This window comes from Schistocerca serialis, chromosome 10 (genome assembly GCF_023864345.2).
Source record: "Schistocerca serialis cubense isolate TAMUIC-IGC-003099 chromosome 10, iqSchSeri2.2, whole genome shotgun sequence".
NCBI lineage: Eukaryota > Metazoa > Arthropoda > Insecta > Orthoptera > Acrididae > Schistocerca > Schistocerca serialis.
The window spans coordinates 140,918,332-140,941,169 of record NC_064647.1 but is presented as its reverse complement, the minus strand read 5'-3'; the positions used below and the strand labels follow the sequence as shown (position 1 = coordinate 140,941,169).

Here is a 22,838-nt window from a genome sequence, read left to right as displayed (position 1 = left end):
AGCAAATTATTTAAGTACAGGTACAACACTAAGTACAAGCAGTGCTTATGGAACCAGTCTACAGAATATAAATGATTACGTTGTGACAACAGAAACTCTGTGCCTGGATTTAAAAGCTATCATGAGCACACGTCTTATCCGTTAAGGTATCTGAGCACACTTCCCACCCTGATTCTGACTTCCATTATCATCAATTTTTCCACCTGTGATTTCTGAACTCTGCCACCAGAGGTTCTCAAATGGGGTACATCGCCGGAGAAATGCAGTTGGTGGAGGGCTGTCGCTTACCCTGTCCATCCAGTTTGTTCTTTATGTAGAATATTTTTGCAGGTGATCTTTTCTTAATACAATACAAATACATCGCCACATAGCAGGAATGATATGGGTACTCTTAGAATAATAACTAAAATGTGACTTCATAAATTTAATTCGACAACACGAGGATAATAATTACCCACGCCAATGAAAAATTGAGAAACTATTTTTACTTTCATAGCTGATCTTTATAGATTTTTACGAGCTGAATCCAAATCAGTCATAGCAGTGCACTCATCTTTTCTCCATATCCCACATATTTTCATTTGGTGATCTGGCGGGCCGGTATGTGTTGTGCAGCAACATGTGACCGTGAACTGTCTTGCTCAAAAATGGCATCTGTGGTGGTGTGCAGAAAGGGTATGGCTACGGATCACAGGATGACATTCACGTAGGTCACACTGGACACAGTGCCTTAGACACACAGCAGCTGCAATTTGGGATTGTATGCAATAGGACTCCCCTTCCACCCCACCATAAGGCCTTCAGTTGGCACTGCATGTCTTGTGCGAATGGGCTGTGATGCTGCTCCCTCTCTCGGCAAAAAAATTGTTCAAATGGCTCTAAGCACTATGGGACTTAATATCTGAGGCCATCAGTCCCCTAGACTTAGAACTACTTAAACCTAACTAACCTAAGGACATCACACACATCCATGCCCGAGGCAGGATTCGAACCTGCGACCACAGAAGCTGCACGGTTCCGGACAGAAGCGCTTAGAACCGCTCAGTCACAGTGTCTGGCTGAGCAAGGCCAGGTAAAGGAACTATGGCTCAAGTGTAAAAGAATGGTTAACCTTGACAAATCTGTACCTAGTACAACAGTTGGTGGTGGGAGCGACTGCCCATGGTACACAGTTACTGTAGAGAAATTTCAGGAAACATACACTACTGCATAGCATATGTAAAACAAAGTATAGGTACAGAGCTGGTGCATGAAACATGTTTGGCTGCCAAGAGGGCAATGTGTAAAGCCATCAGTGACTACCACAGCAAAACATTATTAGAAGATCTCTCATGAAACCCAAAGAAATTCATGTCCTATGCAAAGGCTGTTAGTGGTACTGAAGTTAGTGTCCAGACATCATAGATGAGATAGGAACTGATATTGAGGGTAGCAAAACAAAGGCAGAAATTCTCAACTCTGTTTTACAATGTTTCTTTACAAAGGAAAATCCATGAATGTTGCACCCATTTAATTCTGTCCCATTACAATGTGAGAGAAATAGACATTAGTATTAGTGCCATTGAGCATTGAGAAACAGCTGTAGTGGCTGAAACTGAACAAAGCTCCAGAGCCCAATGGTACTGAATCAGATACTGTACTGAAGTTGTAGCTGAGTGGGCCCTTGTTCTAACAATGATACAATATAGATCTTTCAAATGAACAGCCATGCCTAGTGGGTGGAGAAAAGCTCAGAAGGGCAGCAGAAGTGATGCAAGAAAACTATTTTCAAATATCAAAGACATCCATTTCTTGTACAATCTTAGGACATATTTGAAGCTGTATGCAATAGACTATCTCAAACAAAGTGAGTCTCTCCACCTCAACCAGCATGGATTCTGAAAGTGTACATTACGAGAACACCAACTAACATTTTTCGCACATGACACCCTGAAAGCCATGGATCATGGCAATTACGTGGACGGCATATTTCTTGGCTTACAAAGTATTTGACTCACTGCCGCAAAATTGTATGAGGTATCAAGTGACTTTTGTGACTTGTGAGAATTTCTTGGTAGTAAGGACACAGCACGTTATCTTGGATGGAGAGCTGACAACAGATGCAGCAATAACTTCAAATATGCCCCAGGGAAGTGGTGTGAGACCTTGCTGTTCATGTTGCATAGCTGATAAGACATTCTTGGAATTTTAGGAGATGATGCAATTATCTGTAATGAAGTACTGGTGAGAAAAGTTGCACAAATATTCAGTGACACCTGGATAAGATTTCAAAACAGTTCACAGATTAGCAACTTCCTGCAAAGGTGCAGAAATTTAAAATTGTGCACTTCACAAAATGAAAACATGTAGTATTCTTTGAATATACTATCAGTGAGTCGGAGTAGGAACTGGCCAAACCACACTAATACTTTGGTGTAACAATTTGCAGGGATGTGAACTGGGCCAATCACATAGCTTCATTCATAAATGAGCAGGCGGAAGAACACGCTTCTCTGGTAGAGTGTTACGGAAATGAAATCAGTCTACAAAGTAGATTGTTTAGAAAACACACATGTGACACATCCTAGAATATTGCTCATGAGTATGAGACTCATACCAAACAAAACTAACAGCTGATATTGATGGTAGGTTGGTTGGCAGATGGGGGGAGCGGACCAAACAGCGATGTCATTGGTTCCATGATCTAAGTTGGTAGAAACCGAGGGAGGAACAACACGAACAGCACAGCACATTCCAGTCAAGAGGAAGGGAGAAATGGAGAAACAAAGAGGTAACATCAACATCAGGGCAGAAGGAAGAGGAGATAACAAGAGGTGGTGGCGAGAAATGGTGAGAGCAGGGGCACCTCAGTCACACTACATGCTGTGGGGCACCAGCACTGCCACAGACCCTTGGATATATCCACACCACACCATGATCATGACACAAAGGGGGCAGCACCAGGGGAAGAAGGAAAAAGAAAATGGGAAACAAAACAACACAAAAGACCGGACAAAACATAGAGAAAAAGAGGCCATCCGTCTAAAAAACAATGGCAGACTAAAACTCTCATAAGCACAGGCAGAACAAACAATGGGACACCACTGGACAAGATTAGACAAATTATAGCATGTACAGAGGCATTTCAGCAATCATTCTTCTCATGCTTCATATGTGAATGGAATGGGAAGAAGCCCTAATAACTGGTACAATGGGAAGTACAGTCTCCCATGCACTTCACACTGTTTTGCAGAATATGGTTGTAAGTGTATTCCTTAAACAGAATCTGATATCGACATATTTAGAGCCACCTGCTTCACAGCGTGGACTGAAATATGTTTCTAAGTAGTCAACATATGAAGTAGTGCAACACTTGCCAGCATTTATGTTGCCACTCAGTGTCACTGTCGAACATACTGTAAATGTGACGGCCTATTTCCCTAAACAGGGTATTACATTTTGCATCTTCAAGAAGATAAACAGAACTCACGAATACTACAAGTGGTCTATTTTATCAACAAAGGTATGTGTGCAATATGACAGATAATGGAATTCGGAAATATTGTTGCAAATACCTGTGATTTTCCTCCAGATTACATGCTGTAAAACTACATTCACAATTTTAATTTAATAAGTTAATGATAATTTTGAGTTATAATTTTCAGGGACAAAACCACAAAAATTCTTAGCTTATGTGATGGAAATATTTATTTTGGTTATGCAGGGAACATCCAATAAAGTATCACTATCTCATACTGATCTTGTAAGCCTGTTACTTCTGATCTTACATCCGATCGTGTTGCTGTCAGTGATGAAGTTTATTCACAGAAATAAATAAATACACACATTAAAAAAAGTTTTGCAGCACCTCAGTTTTGAGAGTTTTGGAACCTGTACAGAAAATTGGAATAGAGATCAACATAAATGTCATTTCCAACCTTTTTATTGCTCATGAAAACCACACACTGTGTGTTGTACTGCTGTACAGCAAGACCTTCAGAGGTGGTGCTCCAGATTGCTGTAGACACCGGTGCCTCTAATACCCAGTAGCACATCCTCTTGCATTGATGCATGCCTGTATTCGTCATGGTACACTATCCATAAGTTCATCAAGGCACTGTTAGTCCAGATCATCCCACTTCTCAACAGATATTCAGCTTAGATCCCTCAGAGTGGTTGGTGGATCATGTCTTCCATAAACAATGCTTTTCAATCTATCCCTGGCACGATCTATAGAGTTCATGTCTGGAGACATGCTGGCCACTCTAGTCGAGTGATGTCGTTATCCTGATGGAAGTCATTCACAAGATGTGCATGATGCGGGCATGAATTGTCGTACATGAAGAAGAATGCTTCGCCAATATGGTTGCACTATCGGTCGGAGGATGGCATTCACGTATCGTACAGCCGTTATGGTGTCTTCCATGACCAACAGTGGTGTATATTGGTCCCACACAATGCCAAAACAGCAGGGAACATCCACCTTGCTACACTCACTGGACAGTGTGTCTAAGGCATTCACCCTGCCCAGGTTGCCTCCAAACATGCAAACATGCCTCTGATGATTGTCTGGTTGAAGGCATATGTGTCACTCATCAGTAAAGAGAACGCTATGCCAATCCTGAGCGGTCCATTCGGCATGTTGTTGGGCCCATCTGTACCATACTGCAAGGTGTCGTGGTTGCAAAGAAGGACCCTGCCATGGATGTCGGGAGTGAATTTGCACATTATGCAGCCTATTGCACACAGTTTCAGTCGTAACACGACGTCCTGTGGCTGCACGAAAAGCATTATTCAACACGGTGGTGTTGCTGTCAGGGTTCCTCCGAGCCATAATCTGTAGACAGTGGTCATCCACTGCAGTAATAGCCCTTGGGCAGCCTGCGCGAGGCATGTCATCGACAGTTCCTGTCTCTCTGTATCTCCTCAATGTCCACACAATATCCCTTTGGTTCACACCAAGACGCCTGGGCACTTACCTTGTTGAGAGCTCTTCCGGGTACAAAGTAACAATGTGGACATGATCAAACTGCGGTACTGACCGTCTAGGCACAGTTGAACTACAAACAACACGAGCTGTGTACCTCCTTCCTGATGGAATGCCCGGAACTGCTCAGCTGTCGGATCCCCTCCGTCTAATAGGCGCTGCTCATGCATGGTTGTTTACATCATTGGGTAGGTTTAGTGACATCTCTGAACAGTCAAATGGGCTGTATCTGTGATTCAATATCCACAGTCAACACCTGTCTTCAGAAGTTCTGGAAACTGGGGTGATGCAAAACATTTTTTTATGTGTGTAGTCCAAATTCGCTTGTGGACTGATCAAAATTTTTGCCTAGCTGCAATATTACTGCTGATGATGCAACTGACAGAACCTTGGAGATGCTCCTAGACCACAGTTCTCTATCCAGGTACCATAAATGACAGTAGGGTGACATAACAATTATAATGTGTCAGCGGTTCATATAGTAACAATCTGTAAGATTTAAAAGGCGTAGAACAGCAACTAATTAACATAATCACAATTGTGTCAGTCAAAAAGCATGAACAAAGGTAATGATTGGCTCTTAAAAATTATCGTTAGCAACATTTCTCTAAGAATTACATCACATCTTGGTAATATTATGGTCTCTAAAACAGCATGTTTTGGCCAGTTGCATTCTCCGATGTGTTATGGCATAAGTTTCTGTGGCAAAATGACAATTTTGAAGAAAATCTTCACAACACAGAGAAAACCTGTGAGAATCATCTGCAGTATACATCCAAGAACAAGTAGCCTTCACAATATATACTGTATACACTGATGTGCCACATCGAGAAGAATGCCCACAGCAAGACTGAATGTTAACCGGTAGCAATGACACCGCATCCTTTGCCTGTCGCAGTTATAACCAGACTGCTTCGCGCTCCCCGCCCTCCCCCACCCCCCCCTCCACTCCCACCTCTGTAGTAAAGGGAATCAGTGGGCTACTGCGCAATACCCACACCAGCCTCTCAGAGGCTGGGCCAAACTACAGCTGTCCATTCACACCAGTGTTGTGAGTTGCTCGAGCCTTTCCTCACTCACAGTGTACCGTCAACCCACTGTCTCTGCATACGAAGCTACTTATGGTGTTGTTCTGAATTACACTGTCAGTGTCAAATGTATTAAGGAATGTAACAGTCATCAAACAAACCAGAAAACAGGTCCAATAAACATGGTTCCAGAAAAGCATAGCCCGACTTTCTGAGGCTTGCTCGTAAGAGGGTTTGAAAGATGTTTGATTGTGGATATGAGTACAGTCATTGTTTGGTGCTCCACCCACAGTGTCAAGAGAGTGTTTTGATGTATTTCTGTATCTCGGTAGTACAGGTACACATTAGTGTGAGCATTAGATAGTCTGCAGTCAGTTGTGCTGCTCGAGTTGTGTTGTACTGTAGTTTCAGTCACATTAATCTTATTATCCAGTAAATTACTCACAACTTTGGGTGTGTATCATGTTGTCATCTTACTTACATAGATAACTTCACTTCTGTGTTCACTGTTATTCCGCTGTTTGTAAGGCAAATGGTAACGGCTCCTTTTTCTCTGTTTTCCACCACTTCCAAGCAATGAAGACAGCTATTACACAAGTGATGTGGTGAATATGATTCTCTGCTATGATTTAGCAAATGGAAGCAGGCTCTGATCCAGTGCACTATATTCTGAAAAATATACATGTTACAGAGTAACACATGATAAACTGTTTGGCTAATGTTTTCATTTCTTAGGGCTACAGGTTCTCCAGCATCCAAAATGGAAGATACACTCAAGCACTTCCAAGAGGGGGAGTGTGCGTTACAATTAGTGGACGAAAATCCTGAAACCAGTTAGAAACAGTTAGTGGAAGCCTGGTTCATACTCTTGTCAGGGCAGTAATTCACGAACATTTTCTATGTCCACACCATCTCCAGTGCCTGCAGACCCTAAGGCCACAGTACAACTACGCAGACTACAGTTCTGTCAATGGCACTCACAAGTGTGATGAAGATCCATTGTTTACCTATAACAAGAGTGCTCTGCTCTGTTCCATGTTCTTCATACTTGCAAGATGTAAAAGTCACTATCTGAAAATCAATTTCCTAAGTCAATATGATGCAATTCTAAAAGAAAACTCCACAAAATTGTCATTTATGATTACAATGTTTGCATGAACTGTTTAGTATAAAATATTTATAATTAATTAATGAATTCCTCAGCAGCTCATTGCACAGAGCAATTGGATTGTAATCTAAAGGCTCATTCAAATCTCATTAGTTGCATATTTTTTTACCTATTTTTGATTCCAAATTCGTTAAGAAATGGAAATGATAATCAACAATAATAATATTGACATATAAATAAATGCATAATGCCTTTTTACTGAATGAAAACCAATGTGCACATAAATAACACAATTCAATTTCTGTATAAAGAAAAAGTATTTTTCCTATTTGATGTTTCAAATTTTATACCAAATTTTAATTTTTTGTGCATACTCGCATTTTAATGTGAATAATAATAAAAATAAATAGAAGTAATTTTAATTAAAAAATCATGATCAAATACTTGTTAAGTAACATTTCCATTTGTCAATTAATATGGAATTCAAATGAAAGTAAAAACGTTTCTACCAGTGAATTTCAAACCACAGACATCACCATCACAAGATTTTTATGCTACACACTCACCTACCAGCAAATACGTTACTATACTCGAAACGATTTGCATTTAACAGAGCTCAGAAATCTTCCAATCTTCAGTGTCAATTTTTTAAATTTTTCTTGAGAATTGCATCTTGCTGCTTTCAACACTACCTTGGAAATCCTATATAAGTAAGAAGAAATTCTATGATGGCATAAAAGTTCAGAAGGTTCCCTTGTAAAATTTTATTTACTGACAACGTGAGGTTCACAATAGGTGGTGTTTTTAATTTTACGATCAGCTTGTGTGAGCTGATGAAAGTCCCCATCCAACTGCAGCATCAGCACCCCTTTTCAACTAATGCAAAAGCAGGCATTCCTGATGAAGGATGAATAGTGCTGTGCAGGCTACCACGAAGATTAGACGGGCTCATTTTCAGGATTTTCTCAGTAACATATTTGCCTACAATGGTCAAAAATGTGCCAGCTCAACAAAGACTACGAATAATGTTCACGCATGTTGGTGTATGGCACATTCTCACAGCAGTATGCATGAACACCAGGCTTTTACATTAAGGAGTACTGGATTTCTCAGACAGGCCCCACATATCAGCCTCCTAACTCACAGATATCAGTGCTCTACACTTCAGGTTGTGGAGACACTTGGTCTACCTAATACCAATCAATGGCATCCAGCGACAACTAGATCACTCATTCAATATATGCCAGCACGCAAAACAATAGTGTCAGCTTCAAAGAAAGTATAATTTCAGTTCTGAAAGGCCAGGGGATGCAATGTCTTGAATGTTTATCAAATTGAGCTCCTCCTATGAAGTAATGTTCAGATCTCACAAGGTACACATTTCTAATCCTATGTTTCTTGGACCTGTTTTCTTGTTTCAAGGGGGTATTGCCATATAGTATTATTGACTTGTTCACACACACATGCAACATGCCTGCATATATGGATCTATGGAATTAATTTACCCAGTAAATAAACTGCTAGTGCATTGACACTAGTAAAACACCTGAATAATATCAACCACAAACACAAAAGAGCTCTGACACTTCTGTCTGCCAAAGATTTGTGGGATTTGAAATTATGAAGAAACATATCAAGACAAAGAACCAGTTCACAGATTAACCCAACAAAATTGTAATTCATTCTGTTGCCACTAACTGCTGAAACAAGACACCACAGAAATTCCAATATGAGTTGCAAACATTCTCCAAACAACACACTGGGAAAGTGCAATGTGGCAGAAAACAAAATCTCCTGACAAGTCACAAAATGTACAACATGCCACTTTGGAAAAACCAAGTCTTAAGTACGGTAGATACACATATTACTGCTTTTACATCTAAAATAACAGTCAAACATGTACTATGTTTCAAATAAAAAAAAAGTGTGGCCCACTGAAGCTGGTGCATAGGAGCCAAAACAGATATGAACAATAAAAGATCTGAAGATCTGTTTGAAATTTTGTGTGTCTGTACTGAAAGAAAAAAGCCTTTTAGTAAGACCTATTCTTTTTCCTATCTTCATAAATAGCTATTGGTTTAATTTTTACTTATTTTCTGAATGATAACAAACGACATAAAAAATGTTCATTTTAACATTACTTACTGGCTCTTGTTTGATGACAGTAGCACAATGAACAGAACTTTTGTGTTTTACTGATGCCATCTTCTGAAAAAGAAAAACATAAGTGAATTGCAGCTACAAAGAACAACTTAAAGCTGAACCATGCACCATAATAAAAGTAGGTGGACAGTTCTAGATCTGTGTGCTGGAGAATTCCAGCATGGGTTTGAAGGGGTGCTTTTTTTAAAATTTTGTTTGACCAACCAGTTTAAAGGTGTTGGGTGGAAGTTTGAAGTAAGCAAGTCTTTCAAACCTTCTCTCTCTCTCTCTCTCTCTCTCTCTCTCTCTCTCTCTCTCTCTCTCTCTCTCTCTCTCTCTCTCGTGTGTGTGTGTGTGTGTGTGTGTGTGTGTGTGTGTGTGTGTGTGTGTGTGTGTGTGTGTGTGTGTCTCCAGTCACTAGGAGACTAAGCTTAACTTATCTCAGATTATTTTCTGTTTGCAAGAATATAGATTTTTTTAAAAAAATCTGTTGCCCTTAGATGTAAAACATGAATGTGCAATCTTTCAGAAATTCAAAACCAAATGAAATGAATATCTTGTTAGCCATTCATTCCATAAATTGTTTCAAGACCCAAACTACTGATCTGCGAAGCACTTTTAGAATTGTAGTAAAGAATGTTCAGTGGATTTAATATTTCATGATACAGCATTAAATATCTTCTGTTCAACAGAAACAATGAGGGATCTAGTATTTGCTGAGTAGCAACTATTAATAATGCAACACACTAGGCTAAATATGTATAAATGTAAAGAGGATATTAGAAAATTCTTCTAACTGATAACGGAAGGTGTCTATCTTTAATTACAGTTATTAGTGGTTCTTCAAAGAAGCATAGTATAGGAATGTATATTTACCTCGTTTACATTATTGTGGATTCTATTGAATGAAAGGGTCTTCAAAACATGCTGTCTGAATGAGCCCCTTTCTCTAGTCTTGACAACATTCAGTCTCATTATAGTTTGCATAATTTCCGTTGCTCACCCTTTCGTTGTTGTATGTGCATGACGACAATTTCCACCTTCCTTTAAGTGCTAGCTTCTCATGAGTCACACAACTCCTTTTCCCACAAAACTCACTTGAAAACCAATTATACGAAGAAACAGTCCATTCAGTGTCAATAACCAACAGTTATTTTAGAATACACACTGACTCTACAGGACATCAAAAGAAATAGGAATTCTGAACTCTACTACTGGGGCTTTGCAACTAACTTAGAATATATCAACTTAAAATATATATTATCATTGGGTATGTTCATATAAACATTTCAGTCCCACTCACAAAAGGAATACTTTGATCTCACAAACACCCACCTTCCCCACCCATCACAAGCACCAGCACAAAAATAAATAAATAAATAAACAAAAAATTAAAAAAACTGCAGCTAGAGAGAGTACATCAAAACTTTTTAAAGTAACAGTAAGTATGAAGGAAAATAATCAACGTTTGAAAATATAAAATGTTGTTGTTGTGGTCCTCAGTCCAAAGACTGGTTCGATGCAGCTCTCCATATCTCTCAATGACTACTACAACCACCATCCATCGGAACCTGCTTACTGTGCTAATCTCTTGGTCTCCTTCTGCAATCAATCCCCCCCTCCCCCCCCCCTGCTGCTAAACCCTCCCCCACACACATCTCTCCAATACTAAACTGATGATTCCTTGATGCCCTCGAATGTGTCCTATCGACTGATCCTTTCTTTTAGTCCAGTTACATCACAAATTTGTTTCTCCCTAAATCTACTCATTACTTCCCCATAAGTTACACAATCTACCCATCTAGTCCCCAGCATTCTTCTGTAGCAGCACATTTCAGAAGCATCTGTCCAATCCCAGCAACAGCAAGCCCACTTGTGAAAGCAGCCATGTCATATATAAGCTCTGCTACAATTTCTGCACAGCATTTTATATGAGTGTGACCACAAAACAGCTGTCCAAGAAAAGAATATCCACCATTGCATTGCCAAGAAAGGAGTTGACCACCCAGTGGCAGTACACACCACTCAGCACAACTGCACAAGTTGAATGGCTGCTTCACAACGCATGTGATCTGAATATTTTCTTACCTACGCAGGTGGGAGTTGTCCTTGCTCCCGTAATGCTTCCGGCCTCAATCTCCAGTAACCCAATGCACTCATGCACTTTACCCAATAGTCTCCTCTTCCTCTGTCCTGTCACCCCATCCCAGTCCACAACTCCATCCCGTCACAACTGTCTGCCACACAAACTCAGCAGTTCTGGTGCCTGGTGTCATATCACTACCCCGTGCACACGCCGCCCCTCCCTCCCTCCTGCATTCCTATCTCGCACACCTGCTCCTTCACTCCAAATCACCACACATCCCTCCTTGACTCCTCCTCTCACTTCCCACTTCTTACTCCGTCAACCCCCCCCCCCCTTTCGCCTTGTGTCTGTCGACGGCTCATCACTTCTATTATTTGTTGAGTGTTTGTCTTTACTCCTGCACCATTGCCAATTAAATTGACACTGACTGCATGATTTTAGTCTGTAAAAAAAAAAAACTATCAATCTAAACAAGTACAGATAAAAATGTTTTCCACCACCAGAAAACTGCATCACAGTAATCTAAATAGTTGCTAAATCTGAAGTCCCCCCCCCCCCCCCCATGAACCATGGACCTTGCCGTTGGTGGGGAGGCTTGAAGCCTCAGCGATACAGATAGCCGTACCGTAGGTGCAACCACAACGGAGGGGTATCTGTTGAGAGGCCAGACAAACGTGTGGTTCCTGAAGAGGGGCAGCAGCCTTTTCAGTAGTTGCAAGGGCAACAGTCTGGATGATTGACTGATCTGGCCTTGTAACAATAACCAAAACGGCCATGCTGTGCTGGTACTGCGAACGGCTGAAAGCAAGGGGAAACTACAGCCGTAATTTTTCCCGAGGGCATGCAGCTTTACTGTATGATTAAATGATGATGGCGTCCTCTTGGGTAAAATATTCCGGAGGTAAAATAGTCCCCCATTCGGATCTCCGGGCGGGGACTACTCAAGAGGATGTCGTTATCAGGAGGAAGAAAACTGGCGTTCTACGGATCGGAGCGTGGAATGTCAGATCCCTTAATCGGGCAGGTAGGTTAGAAAATTTAAAAAGGGAAATGGATAGGTTGAAGTTAGATATAGTGGGAATTAGTGAAGTTCGGTGGCAGGAGGAACAAGACTTCTGGTCAGGTGACTACAGGGTTATAAATACAAAATCAAATAGGGGTAATGCAGGAGTAGGTTTAATAATGAATAGGAAAATAGGAATGCGGGTAAGCTACTACAAACAGCAGAGTGAACGCATTATTGTGGCCAAGATAGATACGAAGCCCACGCCTACTACAGTAGTACAAGTTTATATGCCAACTAGCTCTGCAGATGACGAAGAAATTGAAGAAATGTATGATGAAATAAAAGAAATTATTCAGATTGTGAAGGGAGACGAAAATTTAATAGTCATGGGTGACTGGAATTCGAGTGTAGGAAAAGGGAGAGAAGGAAACATAGTAGGTGAATATGGATTGGGGGACAGAAATGAAAGAGGAAGCCGCCTGGTCGAATTTTGCACAGAGCACAACATAATCATAACTAACACTTGGTTTAAGAATCATGAAAGAAGGTTGTATACATGGAAGAACCCTGGAGATACTAAAAGGTATCAGATAGATTATATAATGGTAAGACAGAGATTTAGGAACCAGGTTTTAAATTGTAAGACATTTCCAGGGGCAGATGTGGACTCTGACCACAATCTATTGGTTATGACCTGTAGATTAAAACTGAAGAAACTGCAAAAAGGTAGGAATTTAAGGAGATGGGACCTGGATAAACTAAAAGAACCAGAGGTTGTACAGAGATTCAGGGAGAGCATAAGGGAGCAATTGACAGGAATGGGGGAAATAAATACAGTAGAAGAAGAATGGGTAGCTTTGAGGGATGAAATAGTGAAGGCAGCAGAGGATCAAGTAGGTAAAAAGACGAGGGCTGGTAGAAATCCTTGGGTAACAGAAGAAATATTGAATTTAATTGATGAAAGGAGAAAATATAAAAATGCAGTAAGTGAAACAGGCAAAAAGGAATACAAACGTCTCAAAAATGAGATCGACAGGAAGTGCAAAATGGCTAAGCAGGGATGGCTAGAGGACAAATGTAAGGATGTAGAGGCCTATCTCACTAGGGGTAAGATAGATACCGCCTACAGGAAAATTAAAGAGACCTTTGGAGATAAGAGAACGACTTGTATGAATATCAAGAGCTCAGATGGAAACCCAGTTCTAAGCAAAGAAGGGAAAGCAGAAAGGTGGAAGGAGTATATAGAGGGTCTATACAAGGGCGATGTACTTGAGGACAATATTATGGAACTGGAACAGGATGTAGATGAAGATGAAATGGGAGATATGATACTGCGTGAAGAGTTTGACAGAGCACTGAAAGACCTGAGTCGAAACAAGGCCCCCGGAGTAGACAATATTCCATTGGAACTACTGACGGCCGTGGGAGAGCCAATCCTGACAAAACTCTACCATCTGGTGAGCAAGATGTATGAAACAGGCGAAATACCCTCAGACTTCAAGAAGAATATAATAATTCCAATCCCAAAGAAAGCAGGTGTTGACAGATGTGAAAATTACCGAACTATCAGCTTAATAAGTCACAGCTGCAAAATACTAACACGAATTCTTTACAGACGAATGGAAAAACTAGTAGAAGCCAACCTCGGGGAAGATCAGTTTGGATTCCGTAAAAACACTGGAACACGTGAGGCAATACTGACCTTACGACTTATCTTAGAAGAAAGATTAAGGAAAGGCAAACCTACGTTTCTAGCATTTGTAGACTTAGAGAAGGCTTTTGACAATGTTGACTGGAATACTCTCTTTCAAATTCTAAAGGTGGCAGGGGTAAAATACAGGGAGCGAAAGGCTCTTTCAATTTGTACGGAAACCAGATGGCAGTTATAAGAGTCGAGGGGCATGAAAGGGAAGCAGTGGTTGGGAAGGGAGTAAGACAGGGTTGTAGCCTCTCCCCGATGTTGTTCAATCTGTATATTGAGCAAGCAGTAAAGGAAACAAAAGAAAAATTCGGAGTAGGTATTAAAATTCATGGAGAAGAAATAAAAACTTTGAGGTTCGCCGATGACATTGTAATTCTGTCAGAGACAGCAAAGGACTTGGAAGAGCAGTTGAATGGAATGGACAGTGTCTTGAAAGGAGGATATAAGATGAACATCAACAAAAGCAAAACAAGGATAATGGAATGTAGTCTAATTAAGTCGGGTGATGCTGAGGGAATTAGATTAGGAAATGAGGCACTTAAAGTAGTAAAGGAGTTTTGCTATTTGGGGAGCAAAATAACTGATGATGGTCGAAGTAGAGAGGATATAAAATGTAGGCTGGCAATGGCAAGGAAAGCGTTTCTGAAGAAGAGAAATTTGTTAACATCCAGTATTGATTTAAGTGTCAGAAAGTCATTTCTGAAAGTATTCGTATGGAGTGTAGCCATGTATGGAAGTGAAACATGGACGATAAATAGTTTGGACAAGAAGAGAATAGAAGCTTTCGAAATGTGGTGCTACAGAAGAATGCTGAAGATTAGATGGGTAGATCACATAACTAATGAGGAAGTATTGAATAGGATTGGGGAGAAGAGAAGTTTGTGGCACAACTTGACCAGAAGAAGGGATCGGTTGGTGGGACATGTTCTGAGGCATCAAGGGATCACCAATTTAGTATTGGAGGGTAGCGTGGAGGGTAAAAATCGTAGAGGGAGACCAAGAGATGAATACACTAAGCAGATTCAGAAGGATGTAGGTTGCAGTAGGTACTGGGAGATGAAGAAGCTTGCACAGGATAGAGTAGCATGGAGAGCTGCATCAAACCAGTCTCAGGACTGAAGACCACAACAACAACAACAACAACTGAAATATAAGAGAAAATTGTAAAATTTTGGCTTAGAATGGCACAGGTATAAGCCAATGTACAGATCTACACCTATACTCTGCCAACCAATGTGGAGTACACAGCAGAGGGTACATCTCATTGTACCACTTATTAGGGTTTCTTCCCGTTCCGTTCACAAATGGAGTGGAGGAAAATGACAGTTTGAATGCCTCTGTGTGTGCAGTAATCACTCTAAACTTATCCTCATGATCCCTATGTGAGCAATACATACAAGTGTGTAGTGTATTCACAGAGTCATCATTTAAGACACATTCTTGAAACTCTGTTAATAGACTTTCTAGGGGATAGTTTACATCTATCTTTGAGAATCTCCCTATGTGAGCAATACGTAGGAGGTTATACTGTATTTGAAGAGTCATCATTTAAGGCCCATTCATCAAACTCTGTAACTGGACTTTCTAAGGGATAGTTTACATCTGTCTTTGACAATCTTCCAGTATAGTTCCTTCAGTATATCTGTGCCACTCTCCCATGGATCAAACAAACCTGTGACCATTTGTGCTGCCCTTCTCTGTAAACATTCAGTATTCCCTTTTACTCCTATTTGGTATGTGTCCCACACACTTGAGCAGTACTGTAGAACCAGTCACATGAGTGATTTGTAAGTAATGTCCTTTGCAGACCGATTGCATTTCCTCATTAACTTACCAAGAAATCAAAGTCTGGACCTACTTTACCAATGAATGAGCCTATGTGATCATTCCATTTAATATCTTTACAAAGTGCTACAGCCAAGTATTTCAAAGAGTTGTCCAATTCCAGCAGTGATTCACTGATATTATAGTCACAAGGTACTATGCTTTTTCATTTTTGGAAGTGTACAATTTTACATTTCTGAACAGTTGACACAAGTTGCCAATCTCTGCACCACTTTGAAATCTGAATGAATATTTATACAGCTTTTCTCAGACAATACTTCGTTATATGTGATTACATCATCTGCAAAAAATCTGATTTTAATATTAATATTGTGTTCGATTCTCCATCCTGGATAACACACTGCATAAAAAGTCCTCAACCCAGACATAAATTTCACTTGATAACCCATATGATTGCACTTTTGACATTAAGTGTATGTGTGGTACTGAGTCAAATGATGTTAGGAAATCAAGAAACACTGTGTCTACGTGACTGATCCAAAGCTTTCAGTATGTCCTGTGGGACAGTGCGACTTGAGTTTCACATGATTGATTTTTTCGGTATCCATGCTGGCTGGCATTGAGGATGTCATTCTCTTCAAGATATCTCATTATGTTTGAGTTCAGCACAGAACAAATCAATGTGAAGGATATTGGATGGTAGTTTTGTGGATCACTTCTACTAGCCTTCTTCCAGACATGTGAGACATGCACTTTTTTCCACGAACTAGGCACTGATTTTTGTTTAAGGTGTCTACGATAGGTTATAGTTAGAAGATGGCTAACTCAGCCACAAATATAGTATAGAATCTAACAGGGATTCCATCAGGGCCCGGAGCTTTGTTTAATTTTAATAATTTCGGTTGCTTAACATTACTGACACTAATGGTTATTTCATTCATCTTCTCTGTGATATCAGAATTAAATTGCAGCAATTTTCCTAAGTTTTTCTTTGTAAAGGAACATTTGAAAGCAAGCTTAAGAATTTCAGCTTTTGCTTTGCTACCCTCAGTTTCAGTTCCTGTCTCATTCACTAGGGAATTGGTGCTTTACATATGACCACAATTCTTTGAGTTTTGTGAAATATCAGCTGACAATATTCTGTTACAATAGTCGTCGAAGGCATCACACATTGCTCTCTTGACAGCCAAATGTGCTTCATTCAGCATTTCTCTATCTACAGCCCAATGCTTTTCTTTACAATGACTGTATATCATGGAGATTCCTTCCCATTATGAACTATTCTACTGGATACAAATCTATCCAGTGCATGATCAGCCACTCTTTTAAACTTGAGCCAGCGTTCCTCTAAACACTCCTGCCCTGTGCCAACAGTTTCAAGTTCCTCACTGAGATATGGCACTTCCGTTTTTTTTTTTTAAATCTAGTTCACCAATAATTTACATCTCTCTGTGTTTTAGTTGTCCTTCAAACTTTGGTAATCACTCTTGCCACAACCTTGTCATGGCAACTGATATCCTCAAAGAGGTCAGGTCTATTTGTTGTCATTAGATCCAATATGTTTCCAACATGAGTGGGGTTCTGAACTATCAGTTCTAGGTAAGTTTTCAGAGAAGGCATTTAGTAATGTTTCATGGATATCTTATTTTAATATTCTATATTTTTAACACAGAGAGTGGCTCAGATATAAACAGTGTATATGTTCAAAAGGAAAATATTTTTATAAGTACATGGATTGTATATTTTTGAAAAATTGTCAACATATGTACCATTCACCCAGAAGTAATTACCATGATTATCAGTCTGAGTAGATTAGTGCTAGTCATAATTTGTAGTTAGTACACTTTAATTAAGTAGCTGGCAATGGTGGCATCTGGCTGTTAGTGTTTTTAACTTGACTCAGTCCACATCCCTGAAGGCTCCTCTTCATGCTGGGACTGACAGAATACAGTGTGTTAATGAATGAATGAATAGTCACTATTTCTTTAGAAGTGGGGAGTCCTTTCTATCATGAACTGTTCTCCTAGACATATATCCACCCAATGTTCGATCAACTATTCTCCTAAATTTGTTTTGCAGTTCCTTTAAATGCTCCTGCCCCAGATGTAAATGTATCAAATGCATCCATCAGATCCGATACTACTGCATCCCTATCCATTGTTCCAGTGGCAACTGAGCTACAGCTACCTCAGGGTCACTGACACCAGTTTAAATTTGGACATCATTAAGGTCACATCAGTTTGTTACCATTAGTCCTATCTAACACACTACTGTCAAGAGTGACCTTCAGAACTATTTCTTGTAGGTACTTTTCAGAGGGGCCACTTAGCATTGTTCTGCTGGCTGTTTGGACTAGGCCACCACTTACAAAACTGAATCATTCGAATCATTTGTTGGATGATTAGTCTCCCCCAACAATGTCATTACGATTGGGGAACATATGTACTTAGTCAGCTGGGGTTCTCCCTAAAATTTTCAGTTACACGTACGTATGAGTCTGGTGATCTTTCTGACATAGACTTAAGACTTATACCAAACATATCATTGCTGTCAGTTTTGGGTTTTGGCCAATTTTCTGTATCTTGTGTTATGTGAGTTCCACAGCTTTTTTACTACTGCTTCAAACTCTAAGACTTCATTACGAAAGCTTCAGTTGTTGACTTCTAGGCTTTTAGTAATTTCGCCTGTGGGGGATATAGCTTTGGATCTTACATGAATACTTTGGGGTCTCCTAAAGCTGTTGTTATCTCGACTGGGTGAAAGACACCTAACTAGAAAAATCCTTGAACGCACTTCACAAGCAGTCATCCACCTGCGTATTAGCCTCTGCTGTGTAGTATACATCTCATCTGTGTAAGGGGATCCTACAGTTCTCAAGCTTATGGCTAACTTTAGAAAGGCACAGTATGCCTTGTGACAATACCTTGAAAGTCTCTGGTTTAAGCCTTTAACTCAACTAGTAACCAGAAGGATATTGTTGTTCAAATTAAGCAGGGAAGAATAAGATGGGCAGGACATGTACAGAGAATGCCAGAAACTCAGAGCGTCAAGAAAGTTTTTAAGGGGAAACCTGACAGAAGGAGAAGAGGTAGACCCAGGAAAAGGTGGCTGGACAATATGTAAGATGATCTAAAGGCGATGGGAATAAGAAATTGGAGAAGAGAGGCAATGGGCAGAGAAGAATGGAGGCAGGTGATACAGGAGGCCAAGGTTCTTCAAGGACTGTAGAGCCAACCAAGAAGAAGAAGAAGAAGAAGAAGAAGTAATCCAAACAGCACAATCAGCTCTGACGATAAGGTTTAGATTATAAGCTTAAATGGAAACCCCATGAGCAATCCTAGTCTTCTTCATCTTATCTGCCACTTGCTGGAATAATCCAAGAATGACCTTGGAGCCCAAACAAGAGACATCATTTGTGCAACATGCTTCACAATTTGCAACTGATCGCATCCCATTCCCTTCTGAACAGTCTCTTCATCATGTTGAATGCCCCCCTCCTCCCCCAAGGCATAAACACTGGGTGCACTATGTGATCTTTCACATCCCTCACTGCCATTTCCCAAAGGAGTAGCATTAACCACAGTACATTAAAACTACTAACAACTAACAAATTTCCACAAATCTGTACATGCTTTCCCCTTAAATAGCACACTTCATAGCAGGTGAAGTTTTTCACAATAGCTCAGCTTCAGTGGAAGACAGCCCCTCAGACTTGACAGAAAGGGGTACAAGTTTGGTACCCTGAATTGTTCTTGGTACCAGCACTCTTGGACAGGTGCCCAAACCTACCACTGACTCGCCACAAAGTCAAGCCAACGAGTACACCGTGGAGAGAAAAGAGACTCTAAGGGAGAGGACAGTACTTAAGTACCTATGTTATCTCATTGGTAGTTCACCCAATACAGTCATTCACAGCAGCTTTCAATCACTGACAGTAGTTCAGACAGTTCCATCTGTTTACAAACAGAGCTAACTCATCCAGTACCCAATAATAGCATTCACAGAAAGGCCGAACTGTTTGTTTCTAGGTTTTATCACTATCACAGGTCCCACATAGTGTTCTGTGGAATGAAAATTATAGTGAGAAATTGAAACATACCATAGCCTGAGATTTTGGTGAGGTTGAGGAGTAATCTGAATGTAAGTTCAAATGTGATGTGGTATGAACGCAGCTAATGTAAGCTAAATAAATTTTACACACTCCTCTTGATGTGATTTTTCTCTGTAAAGGAGGAAGGACACAAGATTAGGGTTAACATCTTGTCAATACTAAGGTCATTACAGATGGAGCACAGTTCGGACTATTTCAAGAAGATGGAAGGAAATCAGCCATACCCTTTACAAAAAGGAATCATATTGGCATTTGCATGGAGTGATTTAGGGATATCATAAAAACTTTATTCAGGATAGCCAGATGTGGATATGAACCCTTATCCTCTCTTATGCGAACCCAGTGTGCTAACCACTGATTAGATTAGATTAGATTAGATTAGATTTACTTTCATTCCAATTGATCCGTAGTGAGGAGGTCCTCCAGGATGTGGAACATGTCAGAAAAACAACAATACATGACAAATATTTAAACTAAAACAAATAAGCTAATGTACCATTCCACAGGTCCCAAGTGGAATGATCGTCATTTTTTAATGAACACTAAGAGTCATTTTACAAATACTATTGCACTGAATTTAAAATAAAAAAGTTTTTTATTTATTTATAAGGTAAGAAACATGTAATACAACTACTGTAATACTTATTTACAATGAACACATTACTGCACTGAAATGGTGCAGAAGTTAGATTATACTTACACACACACACACACACACACACACACACACACACACACACAAATTTTCAGTGAACACATTACTGCACTGAAATTGTGCAGAAGATATGTTGTACTTATATACAAATCAGTTGGTTTTCCTCAGAAATTCATCAATGGAGTAGAAGGAGTTGGCCACCAATAAATCCTTTAGGCTTCTCTTAAACTGAATTTCATTGGTTATTAAGCTTTTTATGGCTGCTGGCAAGTTATTGAAAATGTGTGTTCCTGAATAATGCACACCTTTTTGTACAAGACTAAGTGACTTTAAATCCTTGTGAAGATTATTCTTATTTCTAGTATTGATTCCATGAATTGAGCTATTGGTTTGAAAAAGTGATATATTTTTAATGACAAATTTCATTAAGGAATAAATATATTGGGAAGCTGTAGTTAGTATCCCTAGTTCCCTAAACAGGCTTCTGCAGGATGTTCTTGAGTTCACACCACATATAATTCTTACTGCACGTTTTTGTGCCCGGAAAACTTTAGCTTGGCTTGATGAATTACCCCAGAAAATAATCCCATATGACATTATGGAATGAAAGTAAGCATAGTATGCCAGCTTTTTCATTTTTATATCCCCTATGTCTGACAAAATTCGCATTGCAAACAGAGATTTGTTAAGACGCTGAGCTGCCTGGCTCAGTTTTATTTCTGTGTAAAAGCTTGCTATCAGCATTCATGTTTGCATTAGCTATAAATGTTTTTGTAGATTCTGCCTTATGCAATACAACTTCTTGTTCTTTCTCTCTTGTAGCATAACATAGTTTTGACACAGTGAAACCCCAACCAGCAACAGAACCTTGCATAAATAAAATATATTGAAATAACAACTATGCTACAGAAGACAGTCAGCAACCCGAACAACATTAAGTGTAGTTAAATAAAATAAATAGAGAACCTTTGTGAAGGTTACACATCACACAAACATGATCCTCCTAACATATCTGAAGTTTACAGAACTGGGCTAATACAACATAAGTTACATTATTTAGTTCGTTAACAAAGCTAGGAGTTTCCTACAAACATCATACAGATCAATGTACAATTGATATAGGCCCTATCAGTCAACGATTTTTTTCCAGTGCCAAGTTACGTTCAATTTTATATGTATATGTATATACAGCACTTCCTATAAAAATAGGGAAATTACTGCTTGGTTAAGTGCAAACTAAGCATTCTTACAGGCTCAGATAAGGTATGGACGTAATTCTCCATCTGCCCTTAAGACTTGTACAATGCAGGAGAATGCCATGACAATCATTAATGGAAACAAAACTAAAGAGACCGGAAAAACCCATATTTTCGATAACACAAAACTCTCTTTATATATACCCAACATAAGCAGAGTAAAGAAAAACTGTAAATTCACATACATCACATTAGAATAAATTCAAACCTGCAAGTGTTAGGTGCTAATGCACAACTTTGCCATACGGCAGAATTTAATGTTGGCCTTCAGCTGTTCAATAAGATTCCCACAAGTACAGTATAAAGTCTATCGAAGACAATAAACAACACTGTAAACATACTAAATCTTATTTACTTTGTCACTGTTTATACTTCATAAAAGAATACCTAGAATAGTAAATGTGTTGGTTGCGTTTACGTGAAACAAAAGAATTATCGAGTAAAGCTAATTTTGTAAACCTGTGTTGTAAATCGTGTACTATCCAACATAAAATTAGAAAATTTTATTCAACTTTGCACAGTGTACAATACCAGATCATATGGGCAAAATAAATAAAACTAACCATTTCAAGTGTGAACGTTCTGATGATAAGTTTACGATTTTTCTTTGAACATATCACTTCTCTTACACAAACATCAAGTCACTCCTCCGACTCATTACTCGTCTGAGGCTTCACGTTTGTTTGTAAACTAAACCGAGTAGTAGCTACACGCGATTAGTTGCAGTTAATCGAGATTGTCCTAATAATCGATATACGGATATTTGTTTTGTGTCAGTTTAACCACAGTCTAACTGTTAAGACTGTAGTTTAACTTTACTTAATCACTCACCCTCACAATTAATTATTTCGATTATTCCTTTTTTGTTTTAAAGCCTGTTAAATGTTGATTTGCCGCGTATAGCTCGGTTGATATTTATCTTCGATTCATGTTTACATGTTCTCTAAGTAGAATCTGAAATTGTTTGGTACTGCTGCGCATCTATGAATGTTT

The 22,838-nt window shown here is 39.5% G+C and overlaps 1 protein-coding gene across 4 annotated transcripts in view; it reads right to left on the bottom strand.

Moving 5' to 3' along the window:
* LOC126424983 (zinc finger protein 501-like) overlaps positions 1–22,542 on the bottom strand; it is a 263,358-nt gene extending 240,816 nt beyond the window's left edge. For all 4 annotated transcript variants that reach the window (XM_050087873.1, XM_050087871.1, XM_050087870.1 and 1 more), the window contains exons 1-2: positions 22,409–22,542; positions 9,248–9,310 (exon numbers count right to left, since the gene is read on the bottom strand). In XM_050087873.1, the coding sequence (XP_049943830.1) occupies positions 9,248–9,310; positions 22,409–22,411 (66 nt within the window). In that variant the 5' untranslated portion in view covers positions 22,412–22,542. The remainder of the gene's footprint in view (positions 1–9,247; positions 9,311–22,408) is intronic.
* Positions 22,543–22,838: the final 296 nt, after the last annotated feature.